This window comes from Ahaetulla prasina, chromosome 7, assembly GCF_028640845.1.
Source record: "Ahaetulla prasina isolate Xishuangbanna chromosome 7, ASM2864084v1, whole genome shotgun sequence".
NCBI lineage: Eukaryota > Metazoa > Chordata > Lepidosauria > Squamata > Colubridae > Ahaetulla > Ahaetulla prasina.
Genome location: NC_080545.1, coordinates 81,428 through 102,042, shown reverse-complemented (window position 1 = coordinate 102,042; position 20,615 = coordinate 81,428). Strand labels below are relative to the sequence as shown.

Genomic DNA, 20,615 nt, shown 5'->3' with positions numbered 1-20,615 from the left:
ATTCATAGGAGCTATGCTTGATTGAAGGGAGTAATTTACAGCACTTAGTGAACCTTGGCTAGTCTTGAAAAAACTAATTAGAATTAGATATGGTTAGTTCCTGTATGTAATCAGAGAGCAAGCTCTACTCCTCCAGCACTGATGAAGTTACCTAGTTGGGTAACGAAATGCCTGCAAGGAAACAACCAAGCTCATGGAGCACTAAGGATGCACAGTTCAACCCTAAGCTATAAATATTCTCTTCTATTGGTAATTCAAAACAACTATGCACTCTTCTAGCAATTGCTGACATATGTTGACCTCAATTTCAATTGTACCTTTCACAGTATAACTTCTGCCAAGTGGCACTATTTTTATTTTGTAAGAAGACAGATGAAACATAATAATTAAATAGTTCTGCTTTTCCCTGTAGTTTTTTTACCTATAGCCAATGTCTCCAACTCACAGACCAATTGCTTACTGAGCTTCCTCTTGTTCCATCCAACCTTTTCTGTTGTTAATTTTGGTGTTTATTGCAAGCCTCAGCAAATTCTGAGCTTTACCTACAGATTTGAACTATTCTTTAATATTATGCATATATTATATGCTTTTCTTTCCCTTTGTAATACCTATCCTTTTTGTTTCACAGCTTATCAGAGAACTCTGTGCTGTGTTTCATCTCCTACTTCATTTTCTCTGTAGTGTCCCTGTATTTGGGCTGTGATTGTCTTGATTTTGAGGCTTTGCTCCTTAATATTTTTCTGGGAAGGATTTTCATTCATGGAATCCTTACTGCTTTTCCCTTATTAAAGTCAGCTATTCTGAAATTGAGAATATTTACTTGTTATGACTCAGAGGCTTGAAGAATCTGACAACCATCAGCCTCAGGAACCAACAGGCAGCCAGGAATAAGTCAGTGACATATTAAATGTTAAATTGGATTGTTCTGCGTATCTGTTACATAGAATAGATTTTATCTTCATAACAACTTTTTAAAAAATAACTCAAACTAAATTAAACTAAACCCATAGTAAATTTAGAGATTAAAATAGTTTTCACCTTGACTCTTCTACATGCAGTTTATCTTCACTGAAACATGTCATTTTTATTAGAGATGTTTGTAATGTTATGCAACTTGAATTTTTCTATTAACTGAATGTGCACCAAAGTATTCTTATACTACCTGTTACATCTAAATAAGATGGTGGTCCCATTAAATATAGCGCCACACTTTAAAATATTCCTGAATGATATTGAGAATCAGTTATTTTCTATTTAATTGGGGAAAATGTAAGTTATATTTTATATTGCTTAAATGCAAAATTAAAAGTTCTAGCTCACAATGCTTTCTCAAGGTTTTCACAATTACAGTTATACTAGTTGGTGAATTTATTATTTTTTTATCTTGAAAAGATAAATATTAATATTTGACTGTATGTTTATATATGTTTTAGGAAAAAGAAGATGACAAATCAGACATATCAAGTTCTCAGCAGCCCAAAAGCCCTCAAGGCTTGAGTGATACAGGGTATTCCTCTGATGGCGTTTCGAGTTCACTTGGTGAAATTCCAAGTCTTATTCAGATGGAAGAGAAGGATGTGTTGAAAGAGTCTTTTGAAAAAGAGTCTCTTTCGCAAGGGGGCAGTCCGGCTAGCCCCTCTGACCTGGCTAAGCTAGAAAGCACGGTCTTGTCAATTCTGGAAGCTCAAGTCACAAGCCTAGTGGAGGAGAAATCTGGAAGAACCAAAGGCCTTTCCGCTGAGCAGACAAAGGTCTCTTGTGAAACAGCACTCTTGCCTGTCACCTCAGAGCTTTTCGGTTCTGAGGAAGAAGGTGTGAGAAAACTGAGCATTCAAGATGAAGGAGACCCTGAACAAGGCAGTAAAGAAACTTTGCCCCCTCAGAAAAGGACCAAGCAGACAGCAGGGGTGGCAGAGAGTGCATCAACCAGAAGGCCGCGCTATGATTCTGTGGAAGACAGCAGTGAGAGCGAAAACTCCCCTGTGCCACGAAGAAGAAGAAGGCAGACTAGCGCTGGCTCCTCAAGCAGCGACGATGAAGGCAAAGCAGAAGACAGTCCAGATTCAGGCGATGATGAGGATTTCATTCGGAAGCAAATCATGGAAATGAGTGCTGACGAAGATGCTTCCGGTTCCGAAGATGAAGAATACATCAGAAAACAGTTAAAAGAAATTAGTGCAAATGAAACTCAGAAGAAGGAAGAAGTTAAGATTAAAAAAGGAATAGGTGGAAAACATAAGAGGGTGTCACGTAAAAGTAGTGCAGGCTACGAAGAGGATTCTGGAAGGCGCCATTCCTGGCATGATGATGACGATGATGAGGCTTTTGATGAAAGTCCAGAACCAAAATATAGAGAGACGAAAAGTCAAGAGAGTGAAGAAATTAGTGCCACTGGAGGAGGGGGTCTTCGCCGCTTCAAAACAATAGAACTTAACAGTACAATTACAAATAAATTTTCTGAAGCATCAGAAACACCAAAGAGATGTTTATACTTTGATGAAGAGCCAGAATTAGAAATGGAGAGCCTTACAGATTCACCAGAGGACAGATCACGGGGAGAAGGATCTTCTAGTCTGCATGCATCCAGCTTCACCCCAGGTACATCTCCTACCTCTGTTTCATCCTTCGATGAAGACAGCGACAGCAGCCCCAGTCATAAAAAAATGGGGGGAGAAACCAAGCAGCAGCGTAAAGCCAGACATCGGACACACGGGCCTCTTCTCCCAACGATTGAAGATTCTTCCGAGGAAGAGGAACTCAGGGAGGAGGAAGAGTTGCTGAAGGAGCAGGAGAAACAGCGTGAGCTAGAACAGCAGCAAAGAAAGAGCTCTAGCAAGAAGTCTAAGAAAGACAAAGATGAGCTCAGAGCCCAGAGAAGGAGAGAGCGACCAAAAACACCACCCAGTAACCTTTCTCCGATCGAGGACGCTTCACCAACCGAAGAACTGCGTCAGGCGGCAGAAATGGAGGAACTGCATCGATCTTCCTGCTCTGAATATTCCCCAAGTATTGAATCTGACCCTGAAGCTTTTGAAATCAGTCCAGAAAAAATAATAGAAGTGCAGAAGGTTTATAAGCTGCCAACGGCTGTCTCGCTCTACTCTCCTACGGACGAGCAGCCTGTTGGAATGTCCAAGCAAGGGAAGAATCAGAAGATTTTGAAAAGCGCAGAGGAGGTATATGAAGAAATGCTGCAGGCATCTCAGATAGCCAAACCTCTCCCAGATGAAAATGAAAGGGAAGAGGTGTTTGAGAAGGAGCCTTTGTATGGCGGCATGCTCATAGAAGACTATATCTATGAATCGTTAGTAGAGGGTGCGTACAGTGGGGAGTCCAACCTCATTTCAAAACAAGAAGAGTGTGAGGAATTTAGCCAAGAGGAAGAGCAAAAAAAAACCCCGGAGCACATCTATGAAGAATCTATGCAAAAACCCATTGATTTACAAGACAACTATTATAGGATAGAGCTTTTGCATTCAATTATGCCTCAAGAGGACATTGTCTCTAGTTCTTACATCATGCCAGAAAGTCATGAAATCGTTGTCCTGGACAGTGTGGCACCATCTTCGAGTGATGAAAAGCAGCTGCTAGATGCAGATGTGGTTTATGAAGAACTGATGAAGCGGCAGGGAATACAGCTGACCCCAGGCTCCAGCCCCACTCAGTCGTCCCCTGAATTAGTTTCTGTTACAAAAAGGAGCCTGTCTGGAGAAGCAGGAGATAGTAACTCCCTAGTTTCGAGCACTTCTTCAGCAGTCTCAGACACAACATCAGCGAGCCCTGTAGTGCTGCCCATTCCAGACGTTAGAATTACCCAGCATTTTACAGTTGAAGAAACAGAGGATAACTATTTTACTGATTATGCCCATGAGGTGGAAGAAATTATTTCCCAGGAAACGTCCATGTTGACAGACTCGGAGGTCTTAGAAAGTGCCACCCCTGTTCTCCCATCAGATACATGTTCTCTCACATCATCTACATCTTCTATTTACACTACTGGCACCCCTTCGCCTGTAGCTGGATCAGATGGCATCGCTACCATTTGTAGAGATTCAGTAGATGCTCTCAGTGGACTATCAGATTCAGAAGGGGTCATTTCAATGGCACAGGCTACTACAATTTCCGAAATTGAGGACTACGAACCTCTTGCGGTATCCCCCAAAAAGGCACCCATAGCCAAAGATCTGACTTATGCCAGTCAGGGGTCAGTTATCTTTCCTCAAACTGACTCCTTTGTATCCACTTCTGTGGAAACAAAACCCACAAGTGTTGTCCCTGCTGCCTTGGCAAAAGATGGCAAAGCTGGAAGAGACATGGCAAAGTTTAATGAACTAAAGAGACTTTCTGAAGATGAATATTCAAGGATTTCCATTAATGTGTCAGGAATAGATGCTGTATCTGACCAAGAATTTATCTGCATAGTTCCATTCTGTACTGTTTCTTCTGTTATCCCTGTACCTGAATCTTCTCCAGCTTCCATTGCTAGTTCCCAAACGTACTCATTTTTGGAAAGATCTCTTGTTCATCCCTCCCCACCGTACGCTCCTCCTCCTCCTCCACCTCCTCCTCCTCCACCTCCCCCACCTATTTTACCAAAGCCAGCCATTTATCCTAAAAAGAAGCTGCCAGTTAAAACTGCAGTGACAACAGCTCCCACCATGATATCATCCATTAGTACTGCCAAAGTAGGAGAGACCTCTGTTATAAAAACGAGTGTGTCTCCTGTCACAAAAATATGCACACCGATCCCACCTCCCGTCCCCCCTAAGCCAGCTTTAATTCCAGCAGGGCTTGTATTTGCGCACAGACCTTCTGAAATAATAAAGCCTCCTATTGCTCCTAAACCAGCCATTCCTCAGTTACCTGTGGCTATTCATAAACCAACAGAAACACAGTCCAAGCCAGCAGGTCTGCCTTATACCAGCTCCATGACTCTGAACTTGGTTTCCCCTGCTGAATACAAATTGACCTCTCCTACCTCCCCATCATCTCCACATTCTAATAAATCCTCCCCGAGGTTATCCAAACCCTCTCAGGAAACCTATGTTGTTATCACGTTGCCCTCTCAGCCCGGGACTCCGACTGAATCCATTACCAGCCAAGCCATTGGCAGTTGGCCTGCGGCTTCACTCATTAAGGAACAAGCTCCAGAGGCTGTACAGACATTATTCATGCCATCTGTAAGTTCACTGCAAAAGCAAAGTACAACAGATCAAAGCAAGAGTATCCCGGATGCTTTGAATGCTGTTGCTTCTATCCCTACCACTACTAGTGGACAGCCAATTTTTGGCATGGTGCCTAAGTCCACCACAGAACTAATAACAACAGGGATTGCCAGGACTACCATGTCTTTGGTAAAAAATGCCAGGTTAGATAGCGTTTCCATAACTATGCCCCCAGACACAGTACCTGCGGTAGAGAGAACTAAATACAGAGAAAATGGAAGATCCCGTGTCTTTGGTGACGTTATGGATCTCCGTACCTTGACTAAGACTAGTATTGATAGAACAGATAGCTGTATGGACCTATCTGCCACTCCCGCAGATGCGAGAAGACGGACAATGGCAGGTGACACTTCTGGGCAGTGGGTAAGCACAGTTCAGCCAGGGATCATAAATCTTAGTACTGTGTCCATGGTCAGCCTCTCTTTAGCTCCAGTGGCCGATGCTGTTTCAGTGGTGACCTGTGCATCTACTCTAAGTTACAGTGCAAGTATAGAAAGCCTCATAGACCTTGGGCATGGAATGACAACTCCACTTCAGTTAACAACATCAAGGCCTTTTGAGCTCGGTCCTGGAATGCTCTTTTCAGGCAGAGAAGACGCTCCTATCAATCTCTCCCTGGGTACGCCAGCATCAGCACTCACCTGGGCCGCTACAAAGCCTGCAACCGCACCTCCACTTGGGGTAACCAACGATTGCATCACTGCTTCTCCTGCTCACAAAGATGTGGACAGTGGTGTAGTTGACCTAAGCACTACAAAATCCTACAGAACGATGGTGACCGTTGATGAAACGACTTCAGGATTTTTTACAACTGTAATAGAAGATGATGAAAAACCTGTAGATTTGACTGCAGGGAAAAGGGCTGTTTGTTGTGATGTGATTTACAAATTGCCATTTGGGAGAAGCTGCACCGCTCAAGCCCCAGCAACTACTCTTCCGGAAGATCGTTTTGGCTACAGGGATGACCACTACCAGTATGACCGCTCCGGATCCTACGCTTACAGGGGAACTGGGGGCATGAAGCCCTCCATGTCAGACACCAATTTGTCCGAGGCTGGGCTCTATCCATATAAAAGCAAGAACGCCTTTGAGTACCAGGTTGGGGCAGCCGATCTAGCAGTAGACTTGACTTCTGGCAGAGTTACTACAGGTCAGTATGACAAGACATCGGACTTTTCTTGGAAACTTAGTAACAACGTTGCTCACCTCATTTCAGGATGATTTTTGCCTTTTTTTTTTTTTTTTTGCCTTTCCCCTTTTCATTAGGCTTTGTGTTCAACAGTGTGGCAAATTTCGTTGGAATTTACCCATGTATTTTTTTTTTTCCAATTTTCATCAATTGTTTTATGGAAAGAGGTACCCGCATGTGCCCGCATGCTCAGAAAATGTTCTTTTTTTCTTCCTCTCCTGCCCAATAAAATGTTGAAGATTTGCATGCAGCTCCTTCCCGCTTTATTGCTCATATTTATCACTCATCTCTGTAGGCTGCCTTTCAGAATCCACACCAAAATTAAAGATGGTGTTTTGGGGGACTGGACTATAACTTTCCCCTATAATTTCAGGTGAAATTATGGATTATTCAAGCAAGATTTCTGATCCATATCCAGAGAGCCGGCATGTGATTTCTGGCATTAGTGCACCTCAGTATTCCCAAGCAAGAATGGTCTCCTCCTTAGGAGCCCCCTATGGAAGTGTGTTGAGATCCTCTAACGGGGTGGTTTACTCCTCAGTGGCAGCTCCGATCCCATCTACATTCGCTATCACCACACAGCCTGGCTCGATTTTCAGCACTTCAGTCCGAGACCTGCCTTCTCTTCATGCCATTGATTCAGTGCCTTCCTTGCCAAACTTGCCACAGAGCCAGGCGGTCCCAAGAGCATTGCAATTTTTGACAACCATAGGTTCTGAAAAAGACACTTCCATTGCTGGCATTGACCCAGGGATACAACCTCTCCCTCTGGAAACTATTGCCGCTGAGCCAACACTGCCTGTCTTCAGTACAGCTTCTGAAGCCTTCCTAGATGGAATTGAAGATGAAGGAACGGTTCTCATTGACTCCGAAGAAGACAAGCAACAGCATCTGGACATAGAACGTGAGCTTCTGGAGCTTGAAAAACTGAAGCAGCAGCGTTTTGCAGAAGAGTTAGAATGGGAACGTCAAGAAATACAGAGGTTTAGAGAACAAGAACAATTCATGGTTCAAAAGAAACTCGAGGAACTGCATTCCATGAAGCACCACCTTCTCTATCAACAGGAAGAAGAGAGGCAGGCTCAGTTCATGATGAGACAAGAAACACTGGCTCAGCAGCAGCTACATATCGAACAAATCCAACAACTTCAACAGCAGCTTCACCAGCACTTAGAAGAGCAAAAAATCCACCAGATGTATCAATATAATTACGATCCTTCTGAAGTGGTGTCCCCAAAAACGACCACAGATCAAGTCCTCCTTGACGGCCAATACGTTTCAAGCAACCAGTTCTGGCCTGGTGAGGAGGTGATCACCACTACCTCTGCTCTCCTGGGAATAGAAATTCCAGACAGCCAAGGCTGGTACGCTGTCCAATCGGAGGGCATGACTCAGTACGTTCCCAAACCAGGGACCTTAAGTTCTGTTTCTGAGCTATCTCTTAAAGATGTGGATGTAAGAGAAGAAAAGCAACTAAAAAAGAAGAGTTCCACACCAAAGCTGCACAGCCTTTATGGAGAACACAATGAAGGCACTGAAGGTGAACCCAGGGGTTTTAAAAAGATAGTGGAGAGCGGCGTCCAAACGGATGATGAGGATAGTGCAGACTTAGGCTATGCAGATAGGAGACGCAGAACCAAAAAGAGCGTTGATACAAGTGTTCAGACGGATGATGAGGACCAAGAGGAATGGGATCCCACCAATAGATCAAGAAGAAAGACCCGTGTAGGGAAATACGAAGGGAGCGTGGAAGTGGATAAGGCTAAACCCTTTTCCAAGGTCTCCAGCATTGCGGTACAGACCGTGGCAGAGATATCTGTACAAACTGAACCTGTCGGAACAATAAGGACTCCATCAGTCAGGGCCCAGTTAGATGCAAAGATAGAAATAGTCAAACACATTTCAGCTCCAGAAAAGACGTACAAAGGAGGAAGTTTGGGATGTCAGACAGAAACAGATTCAGACGCCCAGAGTCCCCCGTATCATAAAGCCACTTCCCCTCAGAAAGATAAAAAGCGCCCAACACCATTAGAAATAGGCTATTCATCCCACCTTCATCCTGAAAACGCCCTTCAGGTAGCTCCTTCAGCTCCTAAATCTCCCAAAGTCCTCTACTCTCCCATTTCACCTGTTTCTCCAGCTGCAGTCATGGAGTCGGCCTTTGTGCCCTATGAGAAGCTGATGGCTGAAGATACTAGTTCTCAGAAAATGCTTCATGCTGACGTGCCTACGGCTGCTCAGCTGAGCCCAGAGTCTGCCAAGGGGATCCAGCACACTTTGTCAGACCCGAAGCCTCTGAGCCCCACAGCTGAAGATCTCCTCTCCAGAGCTCATTTCCAGTATGCGGATGGCTTCCTGGTAAGAACGCTTTCTTCACCTGTTGACCAGGGGTGAAATGTAAAATTTGTTACTACTAATTCTGTGGGCGTGGCTTGGTGGGGAGGGTAATTTGACTGGGTGGGCATGGCCAACTTTTTTTTTAACTTTTAAAAGCATTTTTTAACACTACAACCTCTTCAGCCGAAGAGGTTTTAGAAAAGCCTGTGATGATCAGGCAACTCAGCTGGGATCGCTAGAGGAAAAAAAGCTTTTAAAGGATTCTGACGATCCCAGCTGAGTTGCCTGATCGCCAGAACCTTTTAAAAGCATTTTTTCTTCAAGCTCTTTGGCTGAAGAGGTTGTAGAAAAAATGCTTTTAAAAGGTTCTCATGATCCCAGCCGAGTCATGCGTTCATCAGAGGCTTTTTTTTTTTTACTTTTAAAAGCATTTTTTCGGCCCAAGAAAAAATGCTTTTAAAAGGAAAAAAAAACCTCTGATGATCGCACAGATCAGCTGGGGTGGGCAGGGATTTTTGCTACCGGTTCTTCGGACCACCCGCTGCCATCACTAGCAGATCGGGCAATCCGGTCCAAACCAGGAACATTTCACCCCTGATGTTGACACCGAATTGTTGTGCTATACATTGTAGTAATGAGCATTGCTTTGTTAACTGGCTGGAGCAGATGAAATGTTTAATGAACAGTTTTGGAAATGAAGGCCTGTCATGTTAGAAACTAGGATACATTTACTTTAAAAATAGAATTAATACTGCAAGAAATATGCTATTGACGTTTCACTGGAGAAAGAGATGGCCTTGAATAAGAGCATCTAATTCCAATATTTACTTTATTTAAAGTTGAAAGGAGATATACTGTAGTCATTTCTTTACATAATTAACTTACCAACATTTTTCTTTGTACATTTGGTCTATTTTTAAAAACTTATATGCACATCACAAGGGCACATTTGTATATATATTAGCCTTTTTCTTTCTAAGTTTTTTCTTCTGTGTACAGTAAAGGGGTTGTAATTAAGTAATTAATCCTTAAACACATGGAATATATGGAGCATGTCTACCATATCTGCAGAAAAGATGAGTTGCCAATGATTTGCTTGGTATCAGTCTTGTTGGTTTTGTGTGTTCTACTTCTCCAAGAATGTTAAGTCAGGTCCAGCTGAGTTCATCCTATGAGCTAAAAATCACCATAATCAGAAGCGGAATATTTTGGAAATCATTGTGTGAAGAATATCCTTGGTATCTGGCAGGCAATTGTCACTCAGATCTCTGTGAACAGGTCCAATGGAGGTGCCTGGAGTCCAGTATGGATTTCTGGAGGGAGCTTCCAACCGTGCCTCCCATGGAAGGGGATAGGGTGCTCCAGATTGTAAGCTCAGCCATCCATATGTTAGAAGCAGGTTAATCAAGGCCACGTGGGAGGTGATCTGTCATGGGATCCATGCAGTGATTTCTGTTTTTTTGAGTGGGGTCTCAGAGCCTTGAAAGAGGAGAATGCACACCCGCTCCTTAAGAGATCATCAATTTCTATATCCGGTCTCAGGGAAGTTACAGAGTGGGTGCCTGCTGAAGCCTATACTCCTCTATTTTTTTAATCTATCTATCTATCATCCATCCATCTAGCTATCTGTCTATCTGTCTATCTATCTATCTATCTATCTATCTATCTATCTATCTATCTATCTATCTATCTATCTATTTAAATAATTTTAATTTTGGCAGCATGTGTAACAAGCTAGGGCAAAAGCAATAAATATTGCTTGATTTTTCTGTCTATTTAGAAATCCAGAGTGACTGGATGGTATTTTCGGGGAAATTATTGATGAAATTTTGGCACAGATGATACATTTCTTATGTATCTCCAGTGATTTATCCTAACCAAATGTTAAAAGTTGAATATGGGACTTGCCACAATTGAGAAAGATTTACATCTAGGAAACAACCATTACTTTCCAATGAAAGTTTATATTCTTGTATAATGGTATGCCCCAGTGAGAAGATATGAGGTCAGAATTCATCTGATTTGTATTTGAAAATTAGTTTTATTTAGCTAAGATGGGCCAAATTCATTCTGTATTTCAAACAAACCAATTTGATTCAATTGTCCCAAACTAACATGTAGTTTTAAACATATTCATTTCCCCCCCTGTGCTTCTCAGAATTTTGTAATATAATCCTCAGTCTACCTCCAGAAGGGTTTTTTAATCCCAAAATTTTGTGTGTGCATTTTTAAAAATCATAAATACTAAAAATAGAATACAGTAGGCACAAAAATATACATATGAGGAACATTAAAAGCCAAAAACAAAAGGTATGAAATCTGCTGAATGAACACTATTAGAAACAAGGGTGATTTGCAGCGATAAAGTATAGTCTGATCTAGCAAATGGTATTGGGGTAAACTACTTACAGCTCAATTTTCATTTTCTGATGTCAGGCATTTAATTGTTTTAAACTATTATTTTGGCTTAGTGTTTTTCTCCTTTTTTGTGTGTTCTGTTTAACATTACTTATCTTCAAAGGAAATTGTATGTAAAATACAAACCAGAACGGACTATTCCCATTAAAATGTATAAATTGAAGGTAGGTAAAGCATATTCCTGTCACTCATGGGAAGTGTTTCTTCACTGATATTGCTTAATGCTAATCTTCTCTCTCTTGTTCCATTTCTAGTATATATGTTCAAATTTTTGTAGGCATCAATAATGTTTTGGCAGTTGAATAAAGTAGGCAAAATCACCCTAGCTCTTCAAATTTGCGCAACGATCTTACATTCTGATAGAAGACAAGGATTGCTGTAGGCCTAAAATATTATGGATGATCAGGTCATGAATTGATTCTGCTGTCCCACTGCAGTATCAGACATTTCCTAATCCAGTTTCTTGTTCCCAGCAGTGGCAAGGCAAATTGTTCAATAAATCCAATAAAGAGTCTTTCCATAGTGCCAGCTCTCCAGTTCCCGATACGAAGACATTGCCTCTGGCATGGCAGGTCAATTCTGCTTAATGGCTAAAAGAAACTGATAGATCCCTTCTTTATGAATTTTATTGACTCACTTTTCAAACTGTCTAGAACAATGATAAACACTTTATTCTTTAATACTGAGCTCCATAAGAACTCAGTAAATTGTATTATGTATTTTGAAATACTTGACGGATGACACGTTGTGCTATCCATTTCCAAAACAATTTATCTTCTCTGTTTCTGTGTATGCAGCAAGCCAAAGAGACTTCCGGGGCCGCAGCAGCACCATCAGGACTGCAGAAGAAGGTCAAGAGAACACTACCCAACCCACCTCCCGAGGACCTTTCGGTAGGAACACAACCGGCCTTCTCCACTGTGGGATCAGTTTCACGCCGGAGGATATGCAGAAGCAACACAATGGCCAGAGCTAAAATCCTCCAGGATATAGACAGAGAACTAGACTTGGTAGAAAGAGAGTCTGCTAAGCTTCGCAAAAAACAAGCAGAGCTTGACGAGGAAGAAAAAGAAATAGATGCAAAACTCCGGTATCTGGAAATGGGCATAAACCGACGCAAGGAAGCCCTGCTCAAGGAAAGAGAGAAGAGAGAAAGAGCCTACTTGCAAGGAGTAGCAGAGGAACGTGATTATATGTCCGACAGTGAAGTCAGCAGTGCCCGGCCGGCCAGGGTAGAATCCCAGCATGGCCTGGAAAGACCGAGGACTGCACCCCAAACAGAATTTGACCAATTTATACCCCCCCAGACACAATCAGAAATTCAGTTTGCAACTCCTACAAGTCCTTACACGCAGTACCAATACTCTTCCCCTGCCCTTCCTACTCAGGCACCTACTCCCTACACGCAGCAATCCCATTATCAGCAGCAGCAGCCTTTATATCAACAGCAGGTTTCGCCTTACCAGACCCAAACTGTGGTGCCCGTGTCCTTCCCTCCTCAGGCTCAACCCCCACCAACTTTACAACCTTCCTATCAGCTCTCCTCTCCATTGATGATGATCCCGCAAAAGGCAAGGCAAGCTTCATTATACATGGAACCCAAGATAACAACAAACTATGATGTAATTCGCAACCCATCTCTCATGATAGCGCCTGTATCCTCTGATAGTGCCTACTCAGTGGCTCATCTGGGCAGCAAGTATAGCACTTTGGATCTGAGGCTGGGACTGGATGAGAGGAGCAGCATGGCCAGCAGCCCCATCTCCAGCACCTCTGGTGACTCCTTCTATGCAGACCTTGAACACCACAGCACACGTGGTTACGTGCTGCTGGATGATATGGGGGATCTCACCAAAGAAGCGCCAACCCTGAGTTCTGCCTATGGGCTGCACGAAAAGGATCTTGGCAAAGCCGATAGGCTCCTTCGGACCACCGAGGCCCGGAGAGTGCAAGAGGTACCAGATTTCCTCTCATCCCTGCAAACGTCTTCCAGGCTGCACAGCTACATGAAGACCGATGAAGACTCAATGGAGGATCCCTATGAACTGAAACTTCTGAAACATCAGATCAAGCAGGAGTTCCGAAGGGGCGCAGAAAGCATGGATCACTTAGCTGGCCTCTCTCACTATTATCATGCAGATACAAACTACAGACATTTCCCCAAATCTGAGAAATACAGCATAAGCAGGCTCACTCTAGAAAAGCAAGCTGCCAAGCAGCTTCCAGCTGCCCTTCTTTATCAGAAGCAGTCCAAACATAAAAAGGCTTTGATGGATCCCAAATTATCTAAATTTTCACCCATTCAGGAAAGCAGAGACCTTGAGCTTGATTATTCGACTTATTTGACTTCCAACGCCTCTTCAGTTGGGAGCATCCCCTCCAAAGCAAAACTTCTCCAAGATGATATAACATTTGGCCTTCGGAAAAACATTACAGACCAGCAGAAGTACATCACTCCCACTTTGTCTCATTCCCTGGGAACGAGCCTTGGGGCAGCGCTGAGCGTCACCATGAGGTCAGCTTTGCAGGATGAGGTGGACAAATCTTATGCCAGCGCCACCAGATCTAGACCATCCTCAAGGCCGTCCTCTGTCTATGGGCTTGACCTGTCACTAAAACGAGATTCTTCCAGCTCTTCTTTAAGGTTGAAAGCCCAGGAAGCCGAACCCCTTGATGTTTCCTTCAGCCACGCAGCTCCTTCTGGAAGAACTAAGCCTACCAGTCTACCCATAAGTCAAAGTAGAGGGCGGATTCCAATAGTCGCACAGAACTCAGAAGAAGAGAGTCCATTAAGTCCAGTGGGGCAGCCAATGGGGATGGCCAGAGCGGCTGCTGGGCCGCTGCCCCCCATATCTGCAGACACCAGGGATCAATTTGGCTCAAGCCATTCCTTGCCTGAAGTCCAGCAGCACATGAGGGAGGAGTCACGTGCTCGGGGCTACGATCGAGATATTGCCTTCTTCATGGACGACTTCCAGCATGCCATGTCAGATAGTGAAGGTAAACCAGTCTGCCTTCTCCATTTCACAGCACAAAGCCTAATTTTATGCATGTGCCTGATTTCAACATCTGTTGGGAACTAGGGTGACTTTTAAAAAAACCACCTCTCTACATTTTTGTACATTTAAATATGTCTGGAGTGTGTAGGCATGTTCTTTCCAGGTTGCTGACCTCGCTGTACATTGGCAGTCTTGCATTTTGTCACTTTTGTTTGCATGTGCATTTTTCTTTGCTCTTTGCTGGTAATTTCAGAAAGTTTTTTCCCCTGGGACTGGTTTAGCAGGAGAGTTCTTCAGGGCACTACTGTTAAGGATGAGAAAGCACATTATTGATTGTAACAACTTAATCAACAGAAGATTGATTAAACGCAATTGCACAATTAACTCCCTTACCTCTGAGCTTCAAGCATCGCTTGCTCCCGGTCCCATTGCCTGCTTGCACTGCCGTAACCTGTTATTGTCGCCTGTCCCTGGATTACCAAGGGCCAAGAGATGGGTGGCCAATGGTTGCAGGTAGAGCTGGATCCCAGGAGGGACAAAAACACCTGCTCCCTCTAAGCCGTGGGTTCCCTCTTCCATAGCAGAGGATGGCGGATCAGCTCTCATCCCCTCTTGCTCTGCAGGCCCCTTTTGGAGGTCGCGATGCTGGATCTGTAGCTGAGGGGAAGGGGATGTGGGCCTGACTGTTATGAGAAAGCTGTTTAGCAAAGACTTGGAATGAGAAACTACGGCAGCGGTTTTAAGGTGTGGAAAAGTGGAGTTCTCACTTAAGATGAAACAATAAATGAATGGGAATCCCCTCACTACGAATGAGTGAGTTGATTGGGGTTTATCGATGGTCAAGAATTGAAGATATCACTTACATACAGATACATAACTTGATCTGTAATTTCTTAGGCAGCAGGTAGATTGGTCATCTTCAGTTTTTCTCTGTTGACCCAATAAAATCTTTTCTATTTTGGAAGGCTAGAAATTTAACATAATGAACACAGACACTATTTATTTATTATTTTATTTATTAATTTAATTTCTATACCGCCCTTCTCCCGAAGGACTCAGGGCAGTTTACAGCCAGATAAAAACACAATTATACGCATAGCACAAAATTAAAAACCTGTTAAAAATCTAATTCAATAGGCCGAAATAAAACTAAAAACAATAGTACTTAAAAACAATAATAAAACTATAAAACCCCTATTAAAATTACTACTACTTTAGGCCAGCCCTGCGCGGTAAAACAAAAACATTTTCAACTCGCGACGAAAGGTCCGAAGGTCAGGGAGTTGTCGTATCCCTGGAGGCAACTCATTCCAGAGGGCAGGTGCTCCCACAGAGAAGGCCCTCCCCCTTGGGGCCACCAGTCGACATTGTTTGATTGACGGCACCCTGAGGAGGCCCTCCCTATGGAAGCGCACAGGTCCATGGGAGGCTATCGGTGGCAGAAGGCGGTCCCGTAAATAACCCGGTCCTATGCCATGGAGCACTTTAAAGGTGGTCACCAACACCTTGAATTGTACCCGGAAGACCACAGGAAGCCAGTGCAGCTTACGCAGGAGAGGTGTTATATGGGAGCCTCGAGTTACTCCCTCTATAACCCGCGCAGCTGCATTCTGAACCAACTGGAGCCTCCGGGTGCTCTTCAAGGGAAGTCCCATGTAGAGAGCATTGCAGTAGTCCAGGCGGGAAGTGACGAGGGCATGAGTGACCATGCATAGGGAATCCCGGTCTAGGAAGGGGCGCAACTGGCGTATCAGGCGTACCTGATAAAAAGCTCCCCTGGCAACAGTCGTCATATGTTCTTCAAAGGACAACCGTCTATCCAGGAGGACGCCTAAGTTGCGTACCCTCTCCATAAGGGCCAATGACTCGCCCCCAACAGTCAGCAATGGAATCAGCTGGCTGTACCAGGATGCCGGCATCCACAGCCACTCAGACTTGGCAGGGTTCAGTTGAAGCCTGTTCTTCCCCATCCAAACCCGCACGGCCTCAAGACACCAGGACATCACTTCAACGACTTCGTTGGGGTGGTTTGGGGTGGAAATGTACAGCTGAGTATCATCAGCATACAGATGACACTGCACCCCAAAACCACGAATGATCTCACCCAGCGGCTTCATATAGATGTTGAGCAGAAGAGGCGAGAGAACCGACCCCTGTGGCACCCCACACATGAGGTGCCTTGCGGCCGATCTCTGCCCCCCTGCCAACACCGTCTGCAACCGGTCAGAGATATAGGAGGAGAACCACCGAAGAACGGTGCCCCCCACTCCTAAACCCTCCAGCCGTCGCAGCAAGATACCATGGTCGATGGTATCAAAAGCCGCTGAAAGATCTAATAGGACCAAGGCAGAGGAACAACCCCTGTCCCGAGCCCTCCAGAGTCATCTACCAACGCGACCAAAGCCGTCTCCATGCTGTACCCAGGCCTGAAGCCGGACTGGAATGGGTCTAGATAGACAGTTTCATCCAAGTACTGGGGGAGCTGTCGTGCCACCACACTCTCAACAACCTTCACCACAAATCGAAGGTTGGAGACAGGACGATAGTTCGCTAAAACAGCTGGGTCCAGGGAGGGCTTCTTGAGGAGGGGCCTCACCACCGCCTCTTTCAAGGTGGTAAGGATGACACCCTCAATCAAGGAAGTGTTGACAATTCCTTGAAGCCAGCCTCGTGTAACCTCCTGTGTGGCCAGTACCAACCAGGAGGGACACGGGTCCAATAAACATGTGGTCGCATTCAGCCTCCCCAGTATCCTGTCCATGTCCTCAGGAACCACAGTATCGAACTCCTCCCAGATAATATCCCCAAGACCTACCTCCGTCATCCCGTCCGAATCTACCCAATTTGAGTCCAGACCGTCCCGGATCTGAGCGATTTTATCATGCAGATATTGTCCAAAATCCTCAGCACACCCTTGTAGGGGGTCCTCCCATGCCTCCTGATGAAGGAGGGAGCGGGTCACCCTAATAATAATAATTATTATTATTATTATTATTATTATTATTATTATTATTATTATTATTATTATTATTATTATTATTATTATTATTATTAATTATTAAATTTTTATACCGCCCTTCTCCCAAAGGACTCAGGGCGGTTCACAGCCAGATAAAAACAACAATGAATGAATACAATACAAGTAAAACAATAATTAAAAAACTTATTCAAATTGGCCCCAATTTAAAATACATTTAAAACCATAAAACCATTTAAAATTTAAAAACCCAATAATAAAATTCTAAAAAATTCTATGCCAGTCCTGCACGAAAAAATAGGTACATCTTCAGCTCGCGGCGGAAGGTTCGAAGGTCAGGAAGTTGTCGAAGTCCCGGGGGAAGTTTGTTCCATAGGGTAGGGGCCCCTGGGGGCCGCCAGCCAACATTGTTTGGCTGACGGCACCCTGAGGAGTCCCTCCCTGTGAGAGCGCACGGGGGGGGTGGGAGGCAAACGGTGGCAGTGGGTGGTCCCGTAAGTAACCCGGTCCTAAGCTATGGAGCACTTTAAAGGTGATAACCAGCACCTTGAAGTGCACCCGGAAGACCACAGGCAGCCAGTGCAGCTTGCGCAATAGAGGTGTTATATGGGAGCCACGAGCGGCTCCCTCTATCACCCGCGCAGCTGCATTCTGAACCAACTGGAGCCTCCGGGTGCTCTTCAAGGGGAGCCCCATGTAGAGAGCATTGCAGTAGTCCAGGCGAGAGGTAACAAGAGCATGAGTGACTGTGCATAAGGAATCCCGGTCAAGAAAGGGGTACAACTGGCGGATCAGGCATACCTGATAAAAAGCTCTCCTGGAGATGGTCGTCAAATGTTCTTCAAAAGACAACCGTCCATCCAGGAGAACACCTAAGTTGCGCACCCTCTCCATCGGGGCCAATGACTCGCCCCTGACAGTCAGCCGTGGTTGCAGCTGACTGTACCGGGATGCCAGCATCCACAGCTACTCCGTCTTGGAGGGGTTGAGCTTGAGCCTGTTTCTCCCCATCCAGACCCACACGGCTTCCAGACACCGGGACAGCGCTTCGACAGCTTCGTTGGGGTGGCCTGGGGTGGAAAAGTACAGCTGTGTATCATCAGCGTACGGATGGTAATGTCAAGGTTCCAGAAATACCTCTTCTGCGTAAAAGAAACTCGGAGGCATTTCTTTTCCAGAGTTCTTTACTAGCATGAGGAGACTGGCACACGATGAGTGCAATTCCAAAACTGAAGTTCCGGATTCTTTTCCCAGTTATACAAACCCCAAGAGTCCCACCCCCCTGGCCCCTTTGATGGTCACATGGTCCCACGTTCTTCCAGTTCATTCGAATATCTTCTTGCCACTCTTTCTGCAGATGTGAACACCATCCGACCTTGACCGCTTGAAGAATGTTACCATACCCCTCAACCCCCCTCCTCCCCTCAGGAGAAAAATGTGGCCGCGTCTGGAACCCTAAAGTCTAATATGGTTTCCAGGCCTGACAGGCGTCCCCCCTTGGAAAAGAAGCTATATCCTAGGAAAGAAAACAAAGAGTCGATAAAGAAGAGTGTCAGTGGTCCACAATTCCCTTCTACCCCCCCTCCCCTCTCCAAGAGGTTTCTTAGGTTTGTGAGGGAAAGTGTCGTGAAATTGTTTAATTAAATTGTCCGCATTTACTTTCCAACTTTTGACCCAAGTAGATTCCGATAATGGGTATCCCTTCCAGTGGACTAAGTATTGTAATTGACCTCTGTAGAGTCTAGCGTCAAGAATTTTCCTGATTTTATAGTGGGTTTCCCCTTGGATTATCAAGGAGGGTGGGGGAGCGGTAGGGTGAGGTCTCAGATCAGAATGTCTAGCAGGTTTTAATAAGCTGGTATGGAATACCGGGTGTATTTTCCCCAACATGCGAGGGAGTTTGAGTTGGACGGTAATGGGATTAATAATTTTTACAATGGGGAAAGGACCCAAAAATTTTGGACCGAATTTTCTGCTGGGTATTCTTAATCTTAGATACTTAGTAGACAAAAAGACTTTATCTCCAATGCGAAAAGGGGGTTGAAGGGAACGGTGTTTGTCAGCTTGGGCTTTGTAATTCCGAGCTGTCACAGCTAAGGCCTTTTTTGTGTTTTCCCAACCTTTCTTCAACGAGTTCATCCAGTCCGTTAGGGAAACTGAAGTGGGGGGTTGCACGGGGAGTTCAGGCATTGGAACGAAGTCCATGCCGCTGGTTACTTGAAAAGGGGTTAACCCCGTGCTGCTGTGTACCGCATTATTATATGCAACCTCTGCAAATGGTAACAAGTCGGACCAGTTTTCTTGTTGGTAATTTACATAACATCGTATGTATTGTTCCACCATCGAATTTAATTTTTCAGCCGCTCCGTTAGTCTCCAGATGGAATCCAGAACTAAGTCCTTGAGACGACCCAATGGACTGTAGGAACTCTCTCCAGAACTTGGCTGTGAATTGAACACCCCTGTCGGATATTATCCTTTTAGGGACTCCATGCAGTCTGTAGATGTGTTTGAGGAAGAGCTTTGCTAATTTTCTAGCCGAGGGCAATCCGCTGCATGCAGTGAAGTGGGCCTGTTTAGAGAACAATATCACTGTATTTCCCCCACTAGGTGGGAGTTCAACAATAAAATCCATGGCAATCTCTTCCCAGGGTCTGGTGGGTTCGGCTACGGGTTGTAGGAGTCCAGGGGGTTTACCTGGTCTGGACTTCATGGTGGCGCAGGTAGCACAGCTCCTGACATAGTCTTCGATATCTGATTTCATTTTCGGCCACCAGAATTGTCTTCTAGCCAAGTGGAGAGTTTTTAAAAATCCAAAGTGACCTCCTAGGCGAGAGTCGTGGCTTCTCTGTAGTATTGGCAACCGCATAGCGACGGGTACATAAATTTTGGTGCCCTTCCAGGGTATCCCATCCCTTAAGGTGAGGTCTGGCAAGTTTGCTTTAAACCAAGCATCGTCAGTGAGTGCTGATTTTAAGTCCGCTAGCAGTTTATTTGGTGGGATGTTAGTACTGCGGCGTGATCGCGGTCGAGTAAGTGCTTGGCTGGCCGGTTCGCTATCGGGGATCATCGCATGTATCACCTCTTCGCGTTGGCTGTCAAATTGTGGTTTCCTAGATAGGGCGTCAGCCAGTAGATTTTGGTCGCCTGGGATGTATTTGAGGGTGAAATGGAAGCGGTTGAAAAACTGAGCCCATCGAACTTGTTTGGGAGAAAGCTTTCGGGGTTTTTTTAAGTATTCGAGGTTTTTGTGGTCCGTCCACACCTCGAACGGTTCTTTTGCCCCTTCAAGGAAGTGTCTCCAGGAGAGGAGTGCCCAACGTACCGCAAAGGCTTCCTTTTCCCAAATTGCCCATCTGCGTTCAGTGTCCGTCAGTTTTTTAGACACGTACGCGCAGGGCATAAGGTTGTTCTCGGCATTCCGTTGTAATAAGACAGCGGCTACTGCTACATCACTTGCATCAGCTTGGA

General features: G+C 44.8%; 1 protein-coding gene across 4 annotated transcripts in view; it reads left to right on the top strand.

The window, feature by feature from the left end:
- The window catches only part of PCLO (piccolo presynaptic cytomatrix protein), a 132,467-nt gene that overhangs the window by 41,843 nt on the left and 70,009 nt on the right, over nucleotides 1–20,615 (top strand). For all 4 annotated transcript variants that reach the window (XR_009156077.1, XM_058190792.1, XM_058190791.1 and 1 more), the window contains exons 5-7: nucleotides 1,434–6,375; nucleotides 6,788–8,772; nucleotides 11,967–14,169. Coding sequence is in view for 3 of the 4 variants with exons in the window: in XM_058190792.1 (XP_058046775.1) it covers nucleotides 1,434–6,375; nucleotides 6,788–8,772; nucleotides 11,967–14,169 (9,130 nt within the window). In the remaining variant the exon portion in view is untranslated. The remainder of the gene's footprint in view (nucleotides 1–1,433; nucleotides 6,376–6,787; nucleotides 8,773–11,966; nucleotides 14,170–20,615) is intronic.